Source organism: Centroberyx affinis, unplaced genomic scaffold (assembly GCF_046629955.1).
Source record: "Centroberyx affinis isolate AG114_WGS23_722 - 3 ecotype Tasmania unplaced genomic scaffold, CSIRO-AGI_Caff_v1 ptg002237l_1, whole genome shotgun sequence".
Classification (NCBI taxonomy): Eukaryota; Metazoa; Chordata; class Actinopteri; order Beryciformes; family Berycidae; genus Centroberyx; species Centroberyx affinis.
In genome coordinates, this window is record NW_027280533.1 from 275,116 (window position 1) to 301,585 (window position 26,470).

The window sequence follows — 26,470 nt, forward strand, 5'->3', positions numbered from 1 at the left end:
CTGCAGTGGCAGACAGGAGATTGACAAGGTTGCACAAAGAGAGCTCAGTCAGCAGAGGTCAGCACAAAGTAGACAGTTTTAGAATAAACTCGTGGAAAGGACGTTTACTCTATTCATACTCGTGTTCTCTTACATTGGCATGCCGGATTTCTAAATGTTAACAGGTTCATCGCTTGCCATTGGAAATCAGATGTACCAGTATATGAGATATCCACATAAACAAACAACCTTGAATGCACAAAGTAAGTTTATTGATGTTCCATATAAGCGCACAAACGAACAAAAGAGCAAGGGATATATGCGTATATGAGATCCCATTGTGTATTGGCTATGGTAAAACATGAGAAGGTGTTGGGACACACACACCTCCCAATGAAACATTTTAGTAGGTGTCGGAGTGTAGCTTACAAGCAAACATGAAAAAGGAAAATGCCGCACACTGCTTCTAATACAGCCACATGTTTATTCTGCTATTTCACCACATCCGATGTCTTCATCCCGGGGTGAAAACGCTGTAAAATAGTTGAACAAATATATGCTATCATTGGAAACAGTGTGCAGCAGTTTTTTTTTTGCCTTCAATCGATGCCACAGTTGAACAACCCTACTTTTCAGAGTGGGAGAGTTTCATGAGAGAAAATGGGACTGAAGAGTGACTCCTGTGTGTGTGTGTGTTTGTGCGTGTGTGTGCGTGTGTGCGTGTGTGTGCACGTGCGTTTGCTTGGATGTGTGAAGTGGAATGCAGACTTCTGGGAGGGTACTTAGGGGAAAGTTTGCGAGGTCATGTCAATTTGCCAGGGGTGATCCCAGGTTAATCCATCACTCATTAGCTCCCACAGATAAGACAGATAGTGGGGGGGGGGCAAGGAGACCACACTCTCTCTATGCCTTTTTACCTCTCTGTCACACACACACACACACACACACACAGACACACACACACCATACACAAGAATTCCATGTTCTTTATCTTTCCCCCTCTCTCTCTCTCGCCACCAGAAAAGACAATAAAAAGAAACGGAGAGCATGGGACAGAATAAAGCTGTGCTCTCTCCCTTCGCCCCGACACTTTCCTTCCCCATTAACCCCCTTTCCCCTCGCCGCCTCCGCTCCCTCTGGGACAATACAGCCAATTAATTAGGCTTGGTATCCAACCGAGAGGAGGGAGAAGCTCAGAAAGCACTGGCCTCAGCTTATTTGGCCCCTCTGACGAAGGTCCATTATGGAGAGAGAGAGAGGGAGAGAGAGAGGGAGAGAGAGGAAGCAAGAGAGAAAGAGAGAGATAAAGAGAGAAAGAGAGGCTCTTGACTCAGCAAGCTCCCAGTAAGTGCTATTTAAATAGCACTGCTGGGTCTAGGGGTTGCAAGATGGGGGCTGCCTCTATAGTGGTAATGTGGGATGTGTGTGTGTGCATTGTGGGGGGGGGGCTCCTCAGCAGCTGTCAGAACCCCCCCTTCCCCAGCTGAATAGGTCATTAGGTTCCCGCATGAGTCCCCTCTCTGCCTCTAATAACAAAAGGCCCGTATCGCTGGAGGATGACAAAGCAAACAAATGGGCCTAATAACAGGGGGGGGGGGGGGGGTCGATAAGGAAATTGAGTCATTACTGGTCATATTTGTGTTATGAGATGATAGTTTGCCGGGCCCCTCAGTGGTCTTCACGCTGGAAATTCATTTTTCCAAAAAGCCCCCCCCCTCCCCCCCACCACATCCCTCTGTGTTTTTCCTCTGAAGCTAGGGGTCGGACCTTTATGACACAGAGAGAAAAACTTGGCCTCACTTGTGTTCTCCCCCCTCTATCTCTCGCTCTCTAACCCCCGAGAGACAACAGCAGATATTAGAAAATGATTATGTACCGGAGCGCTCTATAGATATCCAGATGTCCAGTTGATAAAAAAAAGAAGTAGGCGAAGAATTCCACTTTCCTTTTTTTTTGGGGGGGGCGGGGGGGGGGGTTCCTCGTAGACCCTGGGGTTTTTTGGAGCGACTCCCTCCTCTTTTTTTTTTGTGTGTTTTTCCTCTCATACTTTCTCCTCCAGCGCCAGGACAGGTCGCTGGCGGCAGATGAAAGTCGAGGTGGAGGATGAGGGATAGCCGACAGGAGACGGTCCTCCTGTCTCACCGGGTCTCGGGAGGGAGAGAGGGAGAGGGAGACGGGTGGAGAAAGAGAGACGGATAGAGGGATGGAGCCCGGCCAGAGGGAGCCGTGGGTGGGCAGCTCGCTCCCGGCGCTCTCCTCCTCCTCTTCCTCTTCCTCCTCCTCCTCCTCTTTCCCCCCCCAGTCTGTCATACTGATGCGGTGCTAGGGGAGGATCAACAGTAGCCGACGCCGACCCTGACCCTGCTCGCAATTTGCGGCTTTATGGAATTTCTCAGTGAATTTTTATATTAAAGCTCACTCTAATATTCGCTGCTTGTATACATGGCAAAAATGTCCATCTTAACAAGACATCTGCCAGGGAAGTGAGATGATTCCACTTGTTTCCAATGCAGTTTCACTTGTGTCAAGAAAGCAAGTGTCAATATCTTGCTCAAACTCAAAGTCAAAATGAGGCAGATCACACGGAAAGGAATTCTTAAAACAAGTTGATTTGTATTGGAAACTATTGAAATTATTCTTGAAACAAGACAAAGAAATCACACTTGATTCAATAAACTTTAGAAACTAGTGACATTATTTTGGCCTTCTAGCAGATTTTTTCACTTGTAAGAAAAATAAGATGTTACAGCTCAATATGAGGTTAAATGACTTCAAGGTATCACTCACAGAACAGCATTGAGGCCAATTCAACTGTATTATACACAAGGTGAATATTCACAGTTAATGATTCTTTGGAAGCTTGCACTTGCTGTTAATATTCTGACTTCTGACAGCAATAACTTTTAAACTTTTGGCAGTAGTGTTTTTAGACACTGCATTTAATTTGAAATACTAACCAGGCAGGGATTCTACACTTCTTGAACCTTTTGAGCCTGGAAACCAGATGAGAAATCGCTCTCTTGTCCTGGGACCCAGGACTCATTAAAACACATTGCTCCTCTTGTCATGTGGGAACCCAACAGAAACAGGCCCGTGACCCATTTCCATCCCGAACTCTAGTTTAAGAAACCGGGGCCCTATTATCAGGATGGCAGGTCGCTAATGAGATGTGTCTCGGATAAAGATCACTACACCAGTTCCTTCATTACAGCTCCGTGTCCTGCCTCCCGCCCCCCCAACCTGCAACAGCCACCATTTAATTATCCGGGGACAGCGGGCGCCGGAGTTTCCACTTGTTAGAAACACAGTATTTGGTTCCTGCGAGGGGTTTCCATAGCAATGAGCGGGAAATGAAGTGAACTCCGACGCCCCCCCCATAACAAACAAGAACAGACAAAAAAAAAAAAAAGAAACGAAGCGATCGCAAACAAAGATAGAAAGGAAAAAAGCGACAGAAGTGTGGGATTTAAAGGAATAGAATAACAGTGGTTAGTGTTTGGGTTGCTGCACTCTGCGGTGACCTTTGACCCCCCCGTCGGAAATGACACCTCTCCCGCCAACACACTCCGTTCCATAATTCAGACGCAGCGGGCGAGCTGTGGACGTGTTGATAGGAGAGTATTGGCAGTAATGCGAAAATAGAAGTGTTGTCAGAAATATGTAACCATATAAAGATGATAAATCTTCACAATATGCTTCTGGAGAAAACCTCGCGCCGCTACCATCTTGATCAATATCAAATGTCCTGGAACGGCTTCCCGTGGGGTTTTCACTGCTTTCTAAATCAGCTGCAAGATGTTGAGACAAACTTCTGCACTAAGAGGTGAAAGTATTTTCTGAAGTCATTTTCATTAGATTAAGTTTAAGTGGTCTATTTGATAATTACGGTCCATTTTCCTGGCCCACCGAGCGGCGCAATCATTCTCCTCGCCGAGTCGATCTCCCGCCAGAGCAAATATAAAAGAATATCTACAGAATCAATAGCACATTGGAGGTAATATTATTCTTGACATAAATTACACAACCACTTGCTTTTCACTGGAGCGCGCGGAGCGTTCCTCAGCCAACGCGCTCACAACAGCCAGAGTCCTTGGATGGGTGTTTTTAGGGAAACCTGTAAGCTGAACCCATCGGCTGACACAGGAAACAGTTTAAGTCCCTCTTTCCTGAACGCCCCTAAGCTGATAATCTGTTAACCTTTTTCAAATCCTCCTTCCTGTCCTGTGCCAAACTGCCGTAGAAAATGCTAATCTTATTATCAAATTAATGTCTTTGATACGTCCGATATGTATTTTAGTTCATTAATGAGTGAAATTCATAGATTCAACAATCAGAACTACTGCAATTGTGTTATAAAATGCTATATATCCATTTTTGGAAAGAAAAATTGTTAGCTGAAGTTCATCATTCAATAGCGTATCCAGTCTGTATCTGTCTTCTATCATTTTCTCAACCAATGACTTAACCTACTAAAAAGTACTGTAATTAATTTTCATATTGTACCATCGATCATTTTGTAACAGCAAGTGTCATACTCCCATCTTGGAATGAACCCCTTTTACTTTTAACTCCCCTTGGCCACTCAGCACTACCGCTGCTGGATTGCATCAGTCCTAATGGATCAATCAGCAGATTGTATCCCATTGATCAGCCGGACTGATAGCTAGATGCCACGCAGGCTTTCTGTGGAAGAGTCCTGGAGCTACGACATCCAGCTCTCCCAAAAAGCCTGTCCTCAAGAGACAAACTTTTACCCCCGGCCTCGTCTGAATAAATCCCACTTTGAAATGAGACATTAAAAATAATGAGGCGTCCCCCCCCCCCCTCCCTCCTTTAATCTACAGCGTGAGAGGGGGCATCGATAAATCCCCGCCGCCTTCCCCTCCCTGATCGACGGACTCCGCGCTGTTTCCATTCGGACAATGCTGTTACCCGCCGTTTGCTTTTCTTTCCACCACCACAGGCTGGAAACCCTTCTGCCCTTCTCTCTCTCTCTCTCTCTCTCTCTCTCTTTCTTTCTTTCGTTCTTTCTTCCTTGTTTACCTTCTTGCCTCCTTTTTTCCATCCCCTTCTCGGATTCCCAAGCTGCGTTCGGCTTCCAGTTGTTATTACCTTAAAAATAATACCTCCGTTGTCACATTATTAGCGCGGCGAAATTGTGCTTTTATTGCACGGCTCGGAGTTTACTCTGAATGTGTGTCAGCGCTTCGCTTGCTCTGGCAGGGAGCGGCCCTCCCCTCGCTAATTGCCTTCTACCGACGACTTAATTACAATGAGGTTTTGGGTTTCTGGATCAGAGGGGTCCCTTTTCCTCCGTCTCTCCATCCCCAACTGTATCCTTCCTGGCTGAGTCAGAAGTGTCACACTCGGTTACAGAAGATTTGAAGTGCTGCGATTTTTTTTTTTTTTCTTTTTGCTAGAAAACAGTTTCCTCCAAAAAAACAACTTCGGAGGGCTACTGTTCCAGCGTTGCAATTAGAGCGGTGGATGTATGCGTGTGTGTGTGTGTGTGTGTGTGTGTGTTCAAACGTGCCATTGTGTGTATGTGTAGCGATGCGTGTGCGTGCCTTGTGTGTGTGTGTGTGTGCGCCGGGGCTTAATGCGTCCTGAGCGAGCAGGCATCATGCCATGGCAGAGGAGTGTGGTAAATGTGGTTCTGGAGCCAGTACAGTAAAAACATCTCCGCTCCATCAGTGTCAGAAACAATCTGCGTGGACCAAACCAGCTGCCACACCGCCTCTTAGCACAGAACACCCTCTGCTGCTGCTGGAGGAGCTGCACTTTACTGTTTCTAGCTCAATAATTAACCCTTCTGAAACATCTCAGTTACTGGTAGGCCCTCATTCTGAATGCAGGCCGCTTGTTTCGACGCACTGTGCAGGGTTAAAGAATATACATTGCATGAGGTTATGGTAATGATGACAAATAATGGCAATGTGGCACTTCCATAAGTATAGGAGCAGTTTTGAGACCACAGCCCTTTTTACCAGGACCAGTGGAATGGTTTTGATTCAAATATCAAAGCAGAGGAATAGAAACAACATTGTGTCATGCCATTGTCCCATATAATTCAGTTATCATGATTTGGTTTTCAAATATACTATGGTTTAGTAATGAGGATGATGTTTTTCATTATGCTTTGGAAAGTAAATGTAGTTTAGTATTTATTGAATGAATTTGAAGACTGAGACCTCAATATACTGGACTCTGATTGGCCGACAGCACCAGCTCCTCGAATTCAAATGAGGTAAACCTGCTGAGTGGAGGCTTTCCAGTACAAATGCTGCGAAGTGGCCTGATTGGAAGGATTTCAGTAATATTTTAGTGAGGGGAGCCAATCAGGACCAAGGCCAGTGGTGATGCGTTTTACTCGAGTTGGCCTGGAAATGCCTGTAAAAAATACAATAACCTCAGATTTAACTACTCAAACAAAATCAAATTTTAGCAATGTCTACATTAAACATCATTGATCATATGTATACAAGTATATCCTATAATAGGGCCCCTTTAATATTTATGGGTATAGTGAGAAGGCAGACCTTGCGCTATTATAGTGTAGTCCAGGGTATAAACAGAGCACACCCATTATACAGTACCTATGTCTTTCTCTGGCAAATTAGCCTGTGCTCACCTGTCAGCATAATTACCAGTGAAATGTATAGGAGGATGGGTCACAGCATACCCAGTTCGCCTCAGCAGTATACCAACTACCATGGGACCATTCCTACACTGGTGGTATCCATTGAAAATGATTTAAGGGGGGTTGAAGGAGGACAACATCCCCCTTTGCGAGCATAAAAAAACAAAAACAAATCACTCACTAGGTGGGAGTAGGAGGGTCTTGACCGACCCGTGAGCCGCTGTGGAAACCAACCCTGAACGCGTTCGATCTTACAGCATCGTATTCTTGCATGGGCTTGGATTTGTCTTATGACTCATGATAGCTGAGGTAATACTGAAATATCGCGCAGACTTCATTTCACAACCCGCAGACAACATGTGCTGTGAGAGTGATGCATATGCATGCACACACTCTAGCCACATTTTGATCCTTTTGATCCTCTGCCTCTCTTTGAATCGCACCACGCTGTTCGCCCTCTCTGCTCCCCAGCACTTAACTGTGCATGCGCTCACTTTCCCCACAGTTTCGTGCAGAGACGGCCGCTATATAAAGCTCAGGATCAAAGTCTGGACCACTCTGGCGGTTTTGAAAGCCACTTAGACTTCATGTCTTAGTTTTAAATCATAGTTTATGGAGTTTGCTGGTGATGATCATCCACTTATGTATAAAAAAATGACTGATCACTTATCATATCCTGTGGCAGATATGTCGGTAAGCCACACTGCGCAGTTCAGCGTCGTCTTGTCGCTCGCCGGTGTTCGCTTTTCCATCACAGATTCATACTAAGCTGGCTGGTGTAAGAAATGGTCGTTACTCATGCTTGTCCCAGCCCAATAGCTGTTTAAAGGTCATCTTGTTCGGTGGTTCTGTATCCTGTAGTATCCCAACACGAGCTCTCCTGCCAGAGCCTGGCGAAGCCTCCCTCTGTGTGAGCTCATCTGTCCGCACGCAGCTCCGCTCCCCGCCGCCTCGTCCAAGAACAACGCCTGAGCCGTGGCAGAAGCGCCCGCGCCGGGCCGGCTTCACACTCCATTAGCGGCCCTAAGCGTCAACGCCGGGCAGGGCTTTGAAGCCCGGGAACGCAGGGGCGGAGGAAACCCCGGGGCTGCAAACGAGACACCGGACGATCCTCCTCCTCCGTCTCGGCCCGCACACGCTCACAGATACACACCGAGGAAGGGAAAACAAAACAAAAGAGCGCAGGGCGTTGAGGAATTCGGGGGGGGGGTGGGGGGGTGGAAGTGTGTGTGCGGTTCTAAAAATGGACGAGAGGCGAGGACAATATGAGGAGGAGGGGAAAAAATGAAAGGGGAACAATAAATGTGTCACGGGAATGAAAGAGCTGTGCTGCGGGGGTTTTTAATTTATGGCTTTCAGCGGCTTCCTGCTCGCTCCCTCCTCTCGATAGGAGACTTGTGGCGAGGAGTCAAAAATGTACAGTGCACACACACACACGCGCACACAGACACACACACACACTCCCTCTGTCTTCCCTACCTTCCCACATCATTCCAGCCAGTGCCGCGGTCTGCATGAAGTCTGCCATTAAGGCCAGCAGCAGTAAATAAGTGTGATATGTAGTGAGATGTTTAGTGTCTGCAGGTTCTGTGGTATTTTGGAGCGTCTGGGTTCAAAACAGTGTTAACGCCTCTCCTATTGCACAGTTTGAACGCCCTGCCTCTCTCTCTGTTTACACTCCGGCTCATGCAGCTGGATACCAAGCACGCCCAGCACTGCTCCATCCAGAAACCTGTAGAGCACAATCTGGTCCCACTGGTGTGTGTGTGTGTGTGAATGTGTCTTTTTTTCTAACCTTTATTCATCTGGGGAAGGGTTTTACTCAACATGCATGTTCTTTTCAGTCATATAGATGCACACATTCATTCCTGGGAGCTGCCCAGTACAACCAGTCTTTGGGTTCAGTGATCCAGATTTTCCCACGCAGTTTGGGGATTCAAACTTGTTTTTTCATATGTATGTGAGTGAGTCTGTTTCTCTGTGTGTGTGTGTGTGAGTGTTTGCATGTCTAAGACCTTAATCTTCTGAGCCAGAGTTGGATACTGTCATTCAACAACACATTCAAGGTGGATCTTAGGATAAATCCCGCAGAGCAATACATATGCATGCATGTGTAAAACCACCATCGCAGGCACCGATAACACACATCATCCAACAGCCATTTCCGCAAACAACAACTGTGCTCGCACTCATCAGGCAGGGCTATGGAGACGCTTTTTTTTTTTTTTTTTATTGCAATCTGGTCTCAGGCCAAATCTGCCCCCTGAGAGTCTTAGCAGTAATTGACAGGTTGTAAAAGAGCTACAAAAGATCAGGCAGCTAAGTAGTGCAACTTGAAGACTTTGTGAGTTTCAACAGGAGGGAAAGACACAGAGGGAGGAGAGGGACGGAGAGCAGGAGGGAGAGCAGCGGCTTTTCAAGTAGCAAGTAACTCTGTCTAACGGAGAATTATTATTTTTTTCCCCTTTCCACCTCTCCGCCCCTCCACTCCCCTTGTCACTGGATCAACTTGTCTTCGACATAATTCAACTCCTCTCCTCTCCTCTCCTCTCCGTCTGCCCGACCGAAGTCATTTTCATGGCTTATTAATTTTACAGAGAAGCCGGTCTCGGTGAGGTTGAACCCCAATAAAGCGGCGTGAGGGCTTGTTAACGTCGAGCGCGGACGGTAAACGGGCGAAGTGACGCTCGCTAACGACATTTGCAGCAGGGAAGGCCCGGCTTCCCCAGAGGAGGAGAGGGAGGAGGAGGAGGAGGAGGAGGAGGGTCGCTGCACATGTCTGAGGGGTGGTAACTTAGAGATGGGGGATCGAGGGAGGAATGGAGAGGGTGTGTGTGCATGTGTGTGTGTGTGTGTAAAGGTCAAAGGTTGCCCAGCTGCTTAGGATGGCCACGGTGCTGCGGTTGCTAATGAGCCTAAGGGAAAATAGCGTCGAGCAGACCTCAAGCGTTTAAAGCACAGTGAGGGAGAGTGTAATTTTTACCGCATTACTTATTATTTTTATCGTTTTCGTTTCCATATTCATTCTGATATCAGGTGAGTTATGAAGAATCCCACTAGAGGTTGGGGAAGAAAGTTGAACACAACAGGCAAAGACTGAACATCTGAACATTTCCAGACGACCTGCATCAATAATGTACATCATATTTCTAGACATTTAGAAGAAAGAATGTATCCAGATTGGCGTTTTATTAGGGAGTGGAAAGCCATAAACCTTTACCCAATAGATGGAAATCCAAAGGAACATTCCTAACTCATCCCTAATCCAAGACTCATCTGCCTAACCTCAAGGCTGAGTCAGTCCAATGTGGGAACAGTTTACAGAGCGAGGTAAGGAAACGCCTTCTCCCGCGAGCCACATCTTCACATAGGTAGAAAATGCGTTTGAAAAAACAAGGAAGGAACCTTTTACACGCACACGAGCCACTACGAGGGTTGATGAGGATATCCGATATCTGTCCTACCCTTTTCTCAGAATCAAGAAGATCGAAGGAGGAAATGTTCTCTGCCTGAAGGGCCAAATTATCTTCAACGCTGTTTATTTTCTCCGCTCCGCAACTGCCAATCAGTGCTGGCCCTCTGCGCCGGCGTTATATCTTTAGTTAACCTCGTCGGAGCGGAGCGGTCGCCTTAATTGCAGAGGCTGCCGGATTAGTATGAATCACAGTTTACAGAGGAGCGCGTAGCTCTCCTCATGTCTCATTGTCTCGCACCGACAGCGCCGGCCCATCCCTCTCAGCCTCGGGCCAGCGGGAGCGCGGGGAGGACCTGCCAGGAGCCGCGCGAGCCCAAAACACTATGGATGTGTTTGTCTCATAGAAACCAAACTCAGCCGTGTAAATAGACCGGAGGTGATGTTTGACATGAGCAGGGAGAGCCCTTGTTTTTCGGGGAGATTTCTTGGAGATCTCTGTTCCGATGCTCGTGGACGTAGGAGGAGACAGGGTTAGGTAATAGCTGCATGTAAAACAATAGAAAACGGAGACAGCGCAGGAACCCTATTATCATCGGCTTTGACGGCCGCGTTGACGACGGGGAGCCATGCTGCGGTCGCACAATCGATTTACAGTTAATGTCTTAAAGATCACAACTGTCCCCTATAGTTCACGTCGCGATGATCAGATAAGACGTTGACGGGCAGAGAGGAAAACTCCGGCTCTTGATTCAATAATCCGCCCTGTGGAATCTACTTTGAAAAGGGAACATTGCTCCGACGTCGCAGCAGTCAAACACAATACATTTCTACTCCGTTCCCACTCCCGTAACCGTTCAGTAAAGAAAAACCCCGACCGCTCATAAGTGAAAGCAGAGGTTTTTTGGTTTTTCCCACTACGGGAACTGTAAATCCAGTTAGTTCCAATCAGCATCACGCTCAGGAGGGATCTTTTGCCGGCGTGCCACGACATCCGTTCACACACGAGGTTCTCAGCTACAAGCCCTAACCCTAACCCTGTCCCGAGCGCTGAGGTGGTTCAGCTGATGCCAACGCTGTCGGCTCCGGTTCTGCAAAGGCCTGCGGGCATGAAGTAATAGAAATGTACAGGATGCATTCACTGCCCTGTCAAAAGGTATCCAAACACTATACCATCCTGTTAGATTGTATTATGTTATCACACAGCAGAGCGTTGTTTGGTGTGAGTGGTGGGTATGAGTGGATGCCGCTCTCAGCATTGCGTCGCTCCTAAAGCTGTCAGTCCCTCACGCTATTAAGACAGCTGCTCTTAGTGTGTATTGTTCAGCCGAGAGCTATGGGGACCTGACAGGCCTAAGGAATCTTTATTCACCCTAAAGGGCCTTTCACCACTATCGCCCTGAATAGGACCTGCCAATGTCATCCTCCACCCATGGCATTTTTATGGCATAGCTCACATACACACAGCGCACTCTCATCGGCCCCTCCGCCGCTCCCTTTATTCCAGCACTGTATGTCGGCCGTTGTTTTCCCATAGACGCGAATTGGAGGAGATCTTTTCCAGGCAACGCCACTTCATCGAAGAATTACTCACGCAAACACTCGCATAGAGACACACACACACACACACACACACTTAAGAGAGATGGGCAGACAAATAAAGACAGATGGACAGAGAGAATCTCCCTCCCTCCCTCCCTCTCTCTCACGCAAGTGCACGAGCACGCACTCACACACACGCACTCACACACACACCACTCAGACAAAAGACCCTTAATTACTCAGCAAATGGATGCGCCACTGATCACAGGCCAGCCCTTTTACAAACTGGCCTATTATGTGGTCTCAGCGTGGGGTGGAAGTGTTGCAGGGGCCTGAGGCGGTGTGGCTGTGGAGGGCTGAGGACTCTGTGTGTGTGTGTGTGTGTGTGTGTGTGTGTGCGCGCGCGCCACGGCTGAGCAGTGCTCCCATGCTGCGCTGCCTAACGAGAGGGCAGGTCAGCCATTAAATGGGCGCTAATGCGGGAAATTGGAGGCCATTAGGCCTCTCTTTGTTGTTGTGCCTCTGTGTGGCTAGTTAGACTCTTGAAATAGGAAAGGCCTTATTAGCCCCCACGTGAAGAAAGAGGGTGAATATATGGGCCATTGAGCCGCACAGCGAGCAGGACTGACTGCTGCTGGCTGCTGGTTGTTGCAGAATGGAGGTATCCTGCTTTAGTGCGGCATGTCTCCAAACAATTCCTCTTACAGTAGAGCCACAGCAAAGCAGCAGTAATTCAATACAGTACTGTATTGAATTGCCCCTGCATTTTACTCAGTATGCAACTACTGAATTTGTACAATATTAGGGACGCTTCCTCTTTTAAGAAGTACATTGATGGTACATTGATTAGTAAATCCATTATCCAGTGAAAGCCATGATCCTTTATTGATTTCCCTTATTAAATCTCTACCAATCACAAAGGAGGAGATGTAGATAAAGAGAAGCAGATGAGTTAGAGAAGGATTTTCAAGCTTTGAGACAATTGAGATGCAAAAGGGGCTGAAACTCAACATCAGGAAGCTGTATCTAATATTTTGTCCGTTCTGTGTATATTCTTATGAGTGTGAAATACCGCGCTGCTGCTGATCGAGATGTGGATGTGGAGCTCTGTAGATAGAGTCGTTTCTCTAGGCCACTGGCATTTGCTCTGCAGCCTACTGTAAATCCTCTGCTTAACATGAACCTCAGCTCCAGCGCTCGATAGCTCCATCGGGGGGATCGGCGCTCACAGCCCGGTTCTCACAGCTCTTTTAATTGCACCGGGCGGATAATCAGACTACGTTTTATCACCCGCTGACAGAACACGCACCGTAGGCTCGCATCCGCCTGCGCTGGGAATTGCATAATTTGACCAAATATGAGAAAACATCTGATTGTTGAATTATGAAATAAAGAGAGAGGGGAAATAAATAAACAGCTTGACTGATACGGGGGGGAAAAAAGGGTCAGACAAGTGGGGAAAGGCTGTTTGACCGCGAATGGAATCTGTCCATTGGAAATCAATCTCCACCGCATATTTAATCTGCCTTTGATAAGCCCGCAGGACTGATGAATATTCTGTATGGCCTGATCTCAATTAGCCAAGTCTCCTCCAGTCAAGCCTGGGATTTAACAAGCAGCAGACTGATCTCTTTCCCTCTCTCTCTCTCTCTCTCTCTCTCTCTCTCTCTCACAGTCTGTCTCAATCTTTCTTTCTCAGCCTCTCTTTTTTTTCCTCCCCCGTTTCACACTGACTCTCTCCCCCTCTCTCTCTCTCCTTATCTCTCTCTCTCTCTATATATATATATATATATATTTCTCCCTCATTCTCTCTCGCCCTTTTTCTCCCTCGGAGGAGAAAGTACAGTTCGCGACGTGGCAAGCGGCCCATTAAAAAAATACAGCGCCGGCGAAACATGGCCTTCTTTGGGAGCAGCTGACATCCAGAGTTTAGCCGGGGCGTCATTAGGGACCGAGCGAGGGATAGAGTGGAAACGAGGGAGGGAAAGAGAGAGAGAGAGAGAGGGTTAGAGGGCTCACAGGGGGCCAAAGTGCTGCCGCTAATTGGCTGCAATAAAGGAATTAAATTAGCCTGATATAATCTCTGCAGTGGGCGCCCCATCCTCCTCTGCCTTTCCTCTTCCCACTCCCCCCCCTCCCTCCATCCCTCCACAGTTTCATGGCATTCCCAGGGTGCCTCTAATACACTAATAATACAGACTAGGTCCACATACCCAGAAGTTTTGACACCCCCCCCTCTCTTTCTCTTTCTCTGTCACACATCCTCCAAATCACCAGCCTCGCCTCTCTTTTCCACTCTTTTTACTTTTTCTCTAACCCTCACCCTTAATGTTGATATGACACATGAACATTTTTGTAGCCCTGTGCAGAAGGAAAGAAATGAGGGGATGAAAGTGAAAGGAGGCTGAAAAGATGAGCATTAGTGAAGAGATGTTAGCTACAAAGAGAGAGCAGGAGACTGATAGTCAAGTCAATTTGTTCCATAACAATTGTTTTGACCTTTTAGAGAGAAAAGTGTGCTGTTTGTCATTCTCAATGAATGCCAGTGATGTTATATTTCTATGGATTGATGCTATGAAATGAGTTGGTGTAAATGGACAGTCTTTTGTAGCTCATCTACTTGTCTGATTGCGGCTGTGTTAAATATGCTCTGTATGTTCTCTGACTCAGTGTCCAGTGTTGTTATTCCAGCTCTTGTCCACTGTCATAAAGGCGATGAAAGACTGCAGTGTTAATGTATTTGTTCCTTCTGCAGACTCAAATCTAGACAGTTGTTTATTTCATGTCAAAGGACATAGTCTAGAAACAGCCAGTTTTTCCACACTGGGGTTTCTTCATTTCTAGCCCAAATTAAATACTTTACAGATCCTTCAAACCATCAAAAGCTTTTTAGGAACTTGGAAATTCAACCATCATCAACCCCAGTCATTCAAGTTGTTGCCAGTTTTATTTTTCTGGTGAAAATAAAGACCTGGTAAATATATGTCTTTTTTTTTTTATTGTTTTGAGGGTTTTTTTTTCTTGCAGAATATCAGGATTATTTGATGTGATTTGATGCAAAATAAGAACGGTGGTGAGGTCATTTTTTTAAAAAAAGCATTTGCCTCCAGTGCTTTTAGAACCAGGAGCAGATTGCATATTGAGGACAAAAACAGCACAGACTTTCTGTATAAAGGTGAAGATTATTTTTTTGTTCAGCAGTTAAATATGAAATATAAATATATAATCAAAAAATAAATAAATCATTTGCTGATTTAAAATGATTAATTCATTTATTGTGGTTATCATGGCAAATTATATTTATGTAATGCCATAATTGTATCCCAAAGAAAAAGCATTGAGTTCCGCATGATAACATCTATCATCTGAACCCCTGAGATGCCCTCAATTAGCCCTCGTTTTATTTGGGAATTCCCGGCTCTATCATGGCAGTGTCTGGATCAACAAACGAGACGAAAACGAATATTGTTCTAATTTACAAGAGGCAAAATAAACAGTGTAACCCAGACCCTGGAAACAGGATGCAATTAAATTAATTGTTGCCATGAAACAGATTGTTATGTTGATATGCAAAGCCGATATGTGACAGAGTGCAAAATATACAGCGCATCGGCATGGTTACAGAGCGAACACAAATATTTCCCCCATTTCGCATCACTCAGCGTTTCGGTTCAGCGATTATTACGGGGGCCTTAAAAAAAAAAAAGTTACATTCTTCGCTTGTTTTGGGGAAAACAGTCATTATCGGCGATGGGTGATTATTTCCCTCATAGTTAAATTCCAGGCCTTGTGAATCACATTCTCTGCCTTAGTGTGGTCCCGACACAATCGAACAAGAGCCACATGAATTACCTGTCAGGAGCATAATGTTTTCTTAATCGCAGACAGGGAAAGTGTCAACAAATGGATGAATCTGGCTGCAAAATGATTGTTTGCGATGTCTGCGCTCAAGATGAAATCCCAGACATTAAAGGATAACGCTGATGTTTTTTTTTAAGTTTGTGCTAATCGTCTATATTCTCCCTGCTGGTGTCTGCACACAGTCAGCGTAGTCGGAGATATCAGCGCTCCTTTTCCTCCCTGTCATTCTTGTACAGTAAAAAAAAAAACACCTTCCACAGAGAGAGATAATCCATCAAAGTCAACAGGAAGCCAACAAGTTTCTGTTTTATCGTTATTTCACCGCACCAGAGTTGAGTTGTTTTCATATCAGTGCCGCATTACGCTGCGCTCTGCTTACTGTCAGTCACCTGACACCCACAGGAAAGAAATGCAAGTCGGGAAATAATTCCTCAAAAACTTGTCGCCTTTTATTGTCACATCCATGTCTTCTTACTTGGAGTTCTCTGTTAGGATAGAAGTTCATTTCAAGCTAGGTTTGACACTGTAAAGTTTGTATTTTAAAAGCAAAGTAAATGTAAAAAAAGCTAATTACACAAAATGATTGGAGGAAATGTAAACAGAAGTAAAGGGGCTATAACTCTAAATGACACCAGTATTCACCATTAAGGCATAATATCATCACAACCACACTCAAATATCATTACATCCACATATCCGCATGCAGAGCTTCTATCATGTCCTTGAATTGCCTCGAAATGCTTCACAACACTCGTGTCATGTGTGTACATTGACATGATATCACACACGGCTCCACATCAGACGCTCAACCCAGAGGAGAGCGGGCCGGCTCTCTGAAGCGGATCCGTGCCGGGGTCTCGCCACACATCCAGTTGTTCGCCACACATCTGATTCTGTGTTTGGCCGTGACAGGCGGCAAACCTCCCAGACGCTCCTGGTATGTGTGTTATGTTATCCCCCCCCATAGATCCCCAGGGAGAGAGGGAGAGAGTGAGAGAGAGAGGGAGAGAGAGAGAGAGAGAGAGAGACGCTGCCCGCAGGTTAGCGGACTAGAGGGCGAGCCAGCCAGGCACTGTTGATTCTAGAAGCTACAAAGCTCGGTACTATGTGTGTGTGTGTGTGTGTGTGTGTGTGAGAGAGAGAGAGAGAGAGGGAGAAAACAAGAGAAAGAGAAGGAGAAAGAGTGCGCATGAGGGATGCTGGAGGCTACAGTCTCTCATGATCTAATTTACTGCGCGATATAGAAGAGGTATCAAGTTGTTATAGAGGTTTGGGGCCAGAGTTTATGAAAAAAAATTGCAGAAATAAGTCATAATACTCTAATTCTCTCTCTCTCTCTCTCTCTCTCTCTCTCTCCAAACCCCCCACCTCCCCAAAACCAAAACATGGCAGAGGCAAGTGGACACCCAATATTTTTTCATTTTCTCTCGTGGGGTGCGGGGTTTGGAGTTTTAGAAGTTAATCTGATTACTTTCACGGGGCGCCCGCAGGATTAAAAGTAAACCGTTGCTGTATGGGCTCCCCTCGGTGTTTGTTTAAAAGCACGGGGGCAGGGTTAGGGTTAGGGTTGGTGTTGGGTGTTGGCGGCAGCGGTCTCCTGAGGTGCCGTGGAAGACACCGTGCGGCCGGATCCAACACGGGACAGCCTGTGACCTCCCCAGACCTCGCGAAAAGACCGGTAGTTCTCGCTTGATGAAATTGGTTTGGAGGGTTGTTGTGTTGATGATGGAGTGAAGGGGAAGACAGTAGTGTCACAGTGTGGGGTGGTCGGATATTTCATAGGGTTTGATTTTGCAAAAAAAAAAAAAGTCGGTTAAAATGAGATATGGAGGGTCTTACCTTCTTCATGTTTTCTCACTTTATATCGTTCTCCTTTTTCTTTCTCTCTTGTTTTTGCAATCTTGGGTAGTGCAGAGCCAAGTGAAAGTGCCAGTGATTGGCGGGTTGAGGCCGTTACTTCTGTGACCGACATCACTCAAGTGCCAGGCTTATCGTGACTAAGTTGAGCTTAACCTCAGCCCCCCCCACCCCCACACCCATGATGAATTCTCTCTCTAATTAGCCGAGGGAAGCCTGACTTTGTGCTGGTAAGAGGCTGAGGTCAGTCGACAGAGGCTGGGAACCACTCGAAGAAACTAATTAGCCAACTTTTCCAAAACACACACTAAACGCGCCGCGCCTGAAGCCCCCGCGTGTTGTTCCCTAGGAAAAAAAAAACAGCAACGGCCCGATAAACAAATGGGTTTTAAACTCTGCCGTCGGGGGTTAAGCTCTCCCAACAGCCGCGTGATTCGAATTATTCTGCAGCTTTTTGTCATTTTCAGAGAGTCGAGGTCCGCGTTACAGGAGGCGCTGAAAAGCTTTAGGTAAGCTTAGCTTCATCCAGCTAATTCAATTACGCTTGTTTTAAAGGTATCGGTTCACACTTGTTTTTTTACGGCTCACCTGGGGGCGGTTACAGCCCGCAGCAGCTCACTTGATTAAAAACAGGCCAAACATTTTGAAGCGCTTGAAAATGAATCCTAACATTAATTATTAAAATAAAATAAAAAAAATCATTACATTACTATTTAACCGAGCTACTCACATTTAATTAAAGGAAATATGTCAGATTTAATTAAAGGAAATATGTTTTACAAAATAGAAAAAAAATGAATGATTTTTTTTCAGGTCAGTTTCCTCTAGTTTTTAATTTTCTCTGATATTTGTAGTTGAGTCGAAGGGAGAGGGGGGCATTAGGTGCACTTTGCATTTGGTGTGTGTGTGTGTGTTTTGGTGTGAATGGCAGCGGTGTGCTTTGTTTGCCCTGCAGGCTATAGGTGTGTGAGCTGATTGCTTGGCAGGAATAAACTGCAGCTCAGCTTTTGTGTCTGCTGCCTCCATTGAGGGGCAGAAACCCTGAAATCCTGCTGGCTCTAAAGAGCAGGTGTGAGGAGTTTGTGTGTGTGTGTGTGTGTGTGTGTGTGTGTGTGCAGCGATGGCCCTATTTACTATTATCTGGCACCCTTATCACAAGCGTCTTCCTGAAAAGAGCTGGCAGGTAGCTGAGCAGCTGAATGTGTGTGCAGCCACAGAGGAAGTGTCATCATGCAAAGTCTCCGCCTCCACTTCTACTCCAAATATAGCTTGTGCTGTGGAGTTTTTTTTTGTAGATTGGGCTGAAAAAAAGCTTTGTACCCCAGATTTGGTTCCCCGTAATTGTAGAAGTGAGTTTTAACTGTTTTTTTTTTTTTACCCATAAGAGGGTATAAGGAGTGATGTCACCAGCTGGTGGAGAGAGACATGTTTTATGTTACTGTAGTGTAGTTTTTGCTTTAACTCAGAGAGAAAATAGGCCACGGCTGCTGCTTCAGTATTAATGTGACATGTACAGTAGATGCAGGATAAATGCATGATGGGGGACTTTGATGACGACTTTCAAGCTTGTCTGATGTGGTACTGTGTAAATGAGCAGGTATACTGATGACTGATGTCCCGTTCATTACGATCTGGAAGGTCAAACTTGTATTGAATCTGTAGTAAAACTCTCAGGTGGCTCACAGATCCCAGACCAGCTCACACCACACTGTATTCAGATTTTTCAGAAAGGCCTGGAAAATCAGAAACAAACTGATATAAAAATTTCAAAAACAAAACACAGGATTCGATATGCGATGGGAGGGCAAACCTACTGAGACTCAGTTTATCTTACTTTTTTAAATTTTCAAATCAAATTTACCCAGCTTTTTAAAGCCTATATGAATTTTCACACTGAAAATTTAAAGTATACATTATAGCAAGCAATATCAAACTGATCAACCTGTAGATAAGGCCATTTCAAGAAAATAACAAATTGACTTATGGCAATCACCGGAGTTCATAATTAACCCTCCTCCTTATTCACCACTACATCACCGCACAGAATCCGGTGATAACATCTCATACGCTGAAACGCCAGATTATCAGCGACTCGCTAAAAGAAAGGGTTGAGAACAGCGAGTCCCGCGTCCCTGAGTGACGGCTCCGCTGTTATCTTTAAAAACAAGTTGATCATTCGGTCGACAGAGAGCGGCCGAAAGAAAACAAGGGAACTCGGCGGCGGACGGAGGACGCCGAGCGACGCCAGAACGACAAGCGCCGGAAACCCGATAAGCCCCGCGCCAGACAAGTCGCAGATCGCCTTACAAATCTTCCGATTGTTTTTAATTAAAAGCGGCTCGAATCTGGAAGAGGCTTCGCTGATGTCATTTTCAAAACAGTCCGTATTCATAAGCTCACTTGGAAAATACGTGCTTTTTTTTTTTTTGTCTCGTCGATAGCTGATAAGTAGTTTCCCCTGTGTATTTCAATGGAGACAGCAACCCGACACCGTAAAGAGGTATTATGCGGACAAGCTTACATCACGCCTAGTGTCAGCGAGTTTAGATAAAGTGTTTTCTCGCTCGTTCCCGTTATCGGAGACAATACCGCGGCGAAGCATGATACCCTCGGACACAATGCGGCCTTCCCTTCCCCACACCTTCGCGTCCAGGTTGCGTTCCCGCTCAGCGCCGACAACCACCCGATGCCTTCTAGGGTGTCGCCATTATTCTCCGCTAGCCCCAGAATTCCCCCTCAGTCCTCCGTCTTTGATGAGTGTAACGGAGACGCGTCCGCTGGTTCGGAGGCGGCGCAGGTTGATCCTCCGCCCGGTGATCCCTGTTAGCTCCGGGCGGGCCGAGGGATCGCTTTTCGCCGGCCGTGGCCCGGGGCAAAGGGATGGAGAGAGAGAGTAAGAGAGAGAGAGAGAGATAGAGAGAGATCTGGCTGAAGCTAGCCGTCCAGCCCCTTGGCAGTCACAGGCTGGATTTACAGCCAGCTCAAATTGTACTTTTTCTTTTTTTTTTTTTCCCCCACAAAGTGACACAGATCATTTCATAGCTGTCTAAACAAGGAAGAAGCCAATCCATTGTGTTGTTGTAAAGGTGTTCAAGGTGTTCTCGACTAGTCTTCCTGGCAAAAATCAATGTTATTTCAGTCAAAAAAATATCAAAAATGAATGACAGAAAGATGTTAAGTGTTTTGGGGTTGTGGGTGTCCATAGGCTGGAGGCTATAGGGGGTTTCCAGTAGAGACAATCTGTTAGGTCAGTTACACATGCATTCTGCACAGCTACAAAGCAGAATAAAAAGCTGCCATGTTTTCTATAACACTAACACACTAACACACAGTTATGCACAGGTATAAATCTAGCTCAGCATTAGAAAGGCCGGTGGATTTTAGGGGCCTAACAGAAGGGCCAGGTCAGTTGAAGGGGTAAATGTAATTAGAACTACTATTTCCTTGTATGATTTTAAAAATCGAAAAACACTGGTTTGTGCAGAAAGCTGGTCTAGGTCAAGTCATAGCAGGACATCTTAAAAAGCTGAGATATTTCAATTCTAAAAACCAAAACAGCCGTCAAATGACTGCAGCAATGAAAACATCAGATCTGCAGCGGATAAATGATAGATATGACTTTTCCACGGCCGCTCCGACACAGAAACACCAGCAGATCTTGGTCACACAGAGTTAATAATCAGGTCTTCAGAGTCCCCCTACCTACCGAGGCTAAAAGCCAACAGCCGCAGCCAGGGAGGGAGAACAAGCAGAGAGGCAGCCTGCTAATTAAGGCCCCTGCTGTCCTGCAGGAAAGACAAGCTGGGAGAGCCAACGCATCCCACAGATAAGGCACGGAGCTGCTGGAGTGTGTGTGTGTGTGTGTGTACGCGTGTGTGTGTGTTTTAGCAAAGATATTGTAATTAGCTCCTTGGAGTGGAGAGAGGGGGTCTCAGGGGTTCTACAATACGCACACACACACACACACACACCGCTGAGGAGCCCTCCAACCAGGTTATGCTGAGGAAGCTGAGAGTTTCCATTATGATAGGCAGATGATGAAAAGAGGGAAGGGCTGTGTGAAGACGGGGTGCTGAAAAACATGGATCGATGTGCCCCAGTTGCACCCGGATAACCCCCATTTCCATACACACACACACACACACACACACATATATATACCCACACACACACACACACACACATTACAGCAGCAAAACCGTATCAGAAGTGTTGCGTCTCGCTGTTAATAATGCATGAACGCGTCTGCGGCGGCGGCGGCGGAGGACCGGCGTCTCGGCCCGGCCGGCCTTAATGAATCCGGGCATGTCTGCTCTCTCACTCCGCTGCCAAAAAAAAAAAAAAAAAACGTCATGAATAAACATCAGCCGGCTAATTAAACTCAGCGCTGGCAACTGTACTCATCAGTAAACAAGCGGCAGCTAGGGGTCTCTCACACGCACCGGGGGATTCGCAGGGAAACAGAGGAATGGTAATACCAGGCCTCGATGTGGACTCCGGAGAGCGGGGGCAGGACCTTGAGGGAGGGAGGGAGGGAGAGAGAGAGGGAGAGAGAAAGAAGGAGATGTCGGAGTGAGAGACAACGGGAAGGGAGAGCGAGAGAGAGAGAGAGAGAGACAGATGAGAAAAGGGCTTAGAGTTTGACCTCATTATCAGAAGAGTTAAAACTCTCTCACCCTCCTCGCTCCTCGGGGAGAGGATCGGCGGTGGCCCCCGGTGTCAAGGCAGATTTTCATCTGGTAAACAAAATAAAAACGCCACCCACAGCACTTTGTCAGCACTGCTAATGTACCTTATTGATGACTGACGTTGGAAAGATAGGAGGAATTTCAGGCAGCGAGCCTTCCAGCAGGTCCGACAAAATCGCTCACACATTTTGGCAGCGAATAAAGTGATTTTTGCATGAGAATAAAGCGTGGGAGTCATTTCAGAGCAGACAGTAGACATTTGAAAGAGCAACTGAAGAGAACAGTGGTATTTCTTCTTCCAAGGTTTGCTACAATATAAAACTTTATTGTCTGTGAAGCATCAGACTGATTAGAGGTAACTGTAAGGATAGTATTATATCTGAGAAAAATCATAAATACTTAATGAGGGAAGATTGCCATCTTTTTTGAGATAAAAAAAAATCCATTAAATTCAACTGAAAATTAGTTCTGTTCAATTGTTCTGTAAGGGAATTTTGCTCTGCAGCCAGATCCCTTTGTGGGAGGTTTACAGTAAAAAAAAAAAAAAACACCAGTACAAACACCAATAAAACATTAACACAAACAATAAAAATACATAGTTTAATGATGTACTTTTTAACCGTTATGTACATGCCAAGTATTTCAGATGGTTTACTCCTGCAATTTGTGCATAAAAATAAACAAACGTAACAAAAATGTGCAATAAAACGCATAACTAATCACCACACCAAGATTAGTTGATAAGACCAGACAAGGAGTCAGTAGCTTGATAGAGTGCAAAGTCGTCCATCAGTGCAAAATACAAAGTTTGTCTACAGACGCTAGATCATCTGATTCCAGTGGGGATAAATGAATAAATGAGTCTTGAGTGTCCATCTGAGTGGCACCCAGAGGAGTCAAACTGTCAAACTGCCCTCTAACGGGGTGAGCAGGGCAGAGCGGCTCTGGCTCTCCTCACCGCATGCCTCTTCCAGATTGGCTCACACCAGTAACCTTACTGGCTAACCCCGCCAGGCTCACCCAGTCTGTTTTTATTGTCCGAACGCAAGCTGCCAAGCCAGGCTACAATACAAAATATTAATACGGATTCAATAAAACTCTGATATTCCACCACACACGTCAAACGGGTTCATTTTCCGTTGCTAAAACAAATGCTCCATCTGTTTGTTTCAAAGAATGGAAATGATTGCCCATATCTAATCTAATCTTTGTGCATCCTTCCCTCTGTGCAGCCTGCAACTGTAACCTGCACGCCCGGCGGTGCCGCTTCAACATGGAGCTGTACAAGCTGTCGGGGAGGAAGAGCGGAGGAGTCTGCCTCAACTGTCGCCACAACACAGCCGGACGCCACTGCCACTACTGCAAGGAGGGCTACTACCGAGACCTGTCCAAGCCCATCTCCCACAGGAAAGCCTGCAAAGGTACGGCTCCTTCTGTTGTTTTTAACCACCATGACCTTTATCCACTTGTATGAGCAGTCAGGCGGCATTTACAGAAGTCTGTGAGACTGATTTGACCAGCAGCGTGGTTTGAATCCTTTAGAATATTTGCTTGAGGTAAAAAAAAAAACTGTCTATAAAGGGAAAAGACTTACCACACATACAGTAGAACAAGGCAAATTTCAGATTTCATGCTGAACTTTCGGTCTACGCTCGTCATTATCAGCATATGCATCATGGTTGCGTTCACTGAAAATTCAGAATTAAGAGAATTCTTATTAAAATGCACTGAAGCCCTTCATTTGTATTGGTATGTAAACACACAATAAGTTCTTGGTGGTATATGAATATGACTTAAGATAACATTTAAATACCACACTGCTCAATTTTATCTCTTTTTCTCATGAGGGAATATAGAAACATAGATATAGAATCATGCACATACTCCATACCGGCCACCATTGAGATTTCTCAGGTCTCCCATTAAAGAGTTTGAGATGAATTACAGGAAGCTGAGAGGAAAAAAAAAAAAAAAAAAAAGGAAAAAGCCCAGCAGTCTTTACATTCCAGAGCCCGTCTCGCCCTCATCTCCCTCTGTCAGCGGAGATGAGTTGGGGGTCTGCTGGGACTGTGGAGGTCGGGGTGGTATGGGCGGGTTGGGGTGGGTGTTTCCATTGACACTGAGTTATTTGGCTTCATGGAGGGGGGTGGGGGGGGTGCGGGGGGGTTGAGGGGTGGAGCTGACAGGACAAGCAAAACAAACAGACCTGAGGTGCGAAGTGATCCCCAGTGCAGGTCAGAGAGACGAAGGAGAGTGAGGAGGATTGGTGGAAGGGCTGTAGGATGGAGAGAGAGAGAGAAAGGAGAGGTTAGAGAAGAGAGAGAGGGATAAGAAGAAGGTTAAAGATGAAGACAGGTTAGGAGAAACAGAGAGGTAGTGGAGTTTTTAGCCTGACATATATCTTTATGATGTTAATTCATAGTATAAATCATGGTAAGTAGCATGAAATTGATGTAAGTTATAGGAGGATAGGGGGGAAAAAAGCATTAATTAACACACTTTCCTGAAAATATGATAGATTTTTGTTCCTATTGGTGGTTGTTTTCTGGATGGGACAGAACGAGGGAGAAATAGGGAGTGATGGAGCGAGGGCAAGGGGGTTGGGAGCGAGTGAAAGATGGCGGGGAGGGACGATGGGGTAGGGAAGCGAGAGAAGAAGAGAGAGGCGGAGAGGAAGAAGAAGGAAAGAGGAGGAGGACAAGAGGAACACACCCCTGCGCAGGTGTGCTCGCTCCTCACCGCCGGGATGAATAGCATGCCATCAGCCCTCACCGCAGCTAATAAGGGTCAAAGAAAGAGAGAGAGGGAGAGAGAAAGAGAGAGAGAGAGAGAGAGAGAAGAGAAGGGGGAGGGGGGGGGGGTGATTGAAAAGAGAGAGGCTATGTTTTCTCACCTCTCCTATAGCTAGAGGGAAAGATAACAGGAGCCGAATCCCTGTGCAAACAAGCCCAGAGACACCTCGAGACTTGCTTTGTATAGGCACACACACACACACACACACACACACACACACACACACACACACCATACACACACACTATACACACACACACACACACACACCATACACACACACACACACACACACACACACAGAACACAGAAATACATGCATACCTGCTCGGGGTTTCCGAGCGCTGACTTCCAAGGGCAGTCCATGAGGAAATATTAGCCGCTCGCTGACAGTTTAAGCTTGCGTCCCCCCCACCCCCCCCCACCCCACATCATTCACCGGGAAGTAAATAAATAAACTGACCAATCAGTCACTGTGACAGAAGGCATGTGTGAGAGGTAAAACATCTGCGGAGGAATCCCATGTCAGCTCAGAGGAGACGAGCGTTGTCGATCAGTAATTTGTGAAGGTGTTTTGTTTCTAATTATTGATTTAAAATATCTGTGTCCTCAATGGTATTTTCAATGATCTTTAAGTTGCTCCTTTTCCCCGTTCAGTGTATTCATTTCACAATCTTGCAGAACGATGATATGCAAAAACATGTGAAGCTTGTGTTTTAGTCTCATCAAATCGCTGCCATCCAACAACCACACCAAGCACGTTTCATTCTCCGCATGGCCGCAAACCTCATAACAAACACCTGACCGACTCACACCCGGTTATTCCCTCCTCCATCCGCTACCATGAGCGATATTCCCAAACTGACATTAACACCTTCCGTGGCTCCGGGGGCCCGTTCTCCTGTCCGGGGGCCAGGAATGCAAACAGGCATTCATCATCACGGGGGACGTCCTGTATCATTAACCCCTATCCCCCGCTACGTCTAGCAGGCCCGGCGAATAGCGGGGGGATTTAACTCTCTTTTTTTTTTTTTACATCCCTTCTCATGTGTCCAAGACTTGATTCTTTCAGCATCCCATAACTCACTTCCATGGGGGTTTGTTTCTCGTAACGGGGGGAGTCAGATGCCTCGAGGTCCTGCCGTGCATTTTATCGCAGTGTTTGTTTACTTGTCCTTGTAGATAAAAGACACAGTACACAATATACAGTACGCAAAATCATTTTTCTAATGTAGAGCAGATAAACATAGCAGCTGCTCCTAATGAGGGAGGTTTGTGTTGATCTGTGCTGAGACGCAGCGAAAAGCAGTTGTTCTTTATACAAATGGAGGTAAATTTTAAGCCCATTTTCATATTCATGTCTGGAAAAATAACAGAATCGTCATTTGAATTAGCCGCTGATTGTATTATTTATTACCATTCCACAATTTTCTCTAAAGCCTTACGCATATTCTAAGGCTACGCCAGACCTTAGGTTCTTACTTTTGCCCCTCGGAGACCTTCACATATAATCAGCAGAGGAATGATTAATCCGGAACATCCCAGATGACTAGACCGTATTTTATTAAAACATTTTTTTTTGCCTTCCGTAGAGGGCTAATGAAGGCCTGCTCCTCTCAGCGCGTTGGCCACTGAAGTCAGAGACCTTGGAGGCACGCAGGCAGCATTTGGGTCACCAAAAGAGAAGGAATCTATTAA

The 26,470-nt window shown here is 46.0% G+C and overlaps 1 protein-coding gene across 1 annotated transcript in view; it reads left to right on the forward strand.

The window, feature by feature from the left end:
- ntn1a (netrin 1a) overlaps positions 1 to 26,470 on the forward strand; it is a 66,851-nt gene that overhangs the window by 13,784 nt on the left and 26,597 nt on the right. Inside the window, exon 2 of the mRNA XM_071532725.1 lies at positions 23,212 to 23,400. Within this exon, the coding sequence (XP_071388826.1) occupies positions 23,212 to 23,400 (189 nt within the window). The remainder of the gene's footprint in view (positions 1 to 23,211; positions 23,401 to 26,470) is intronic.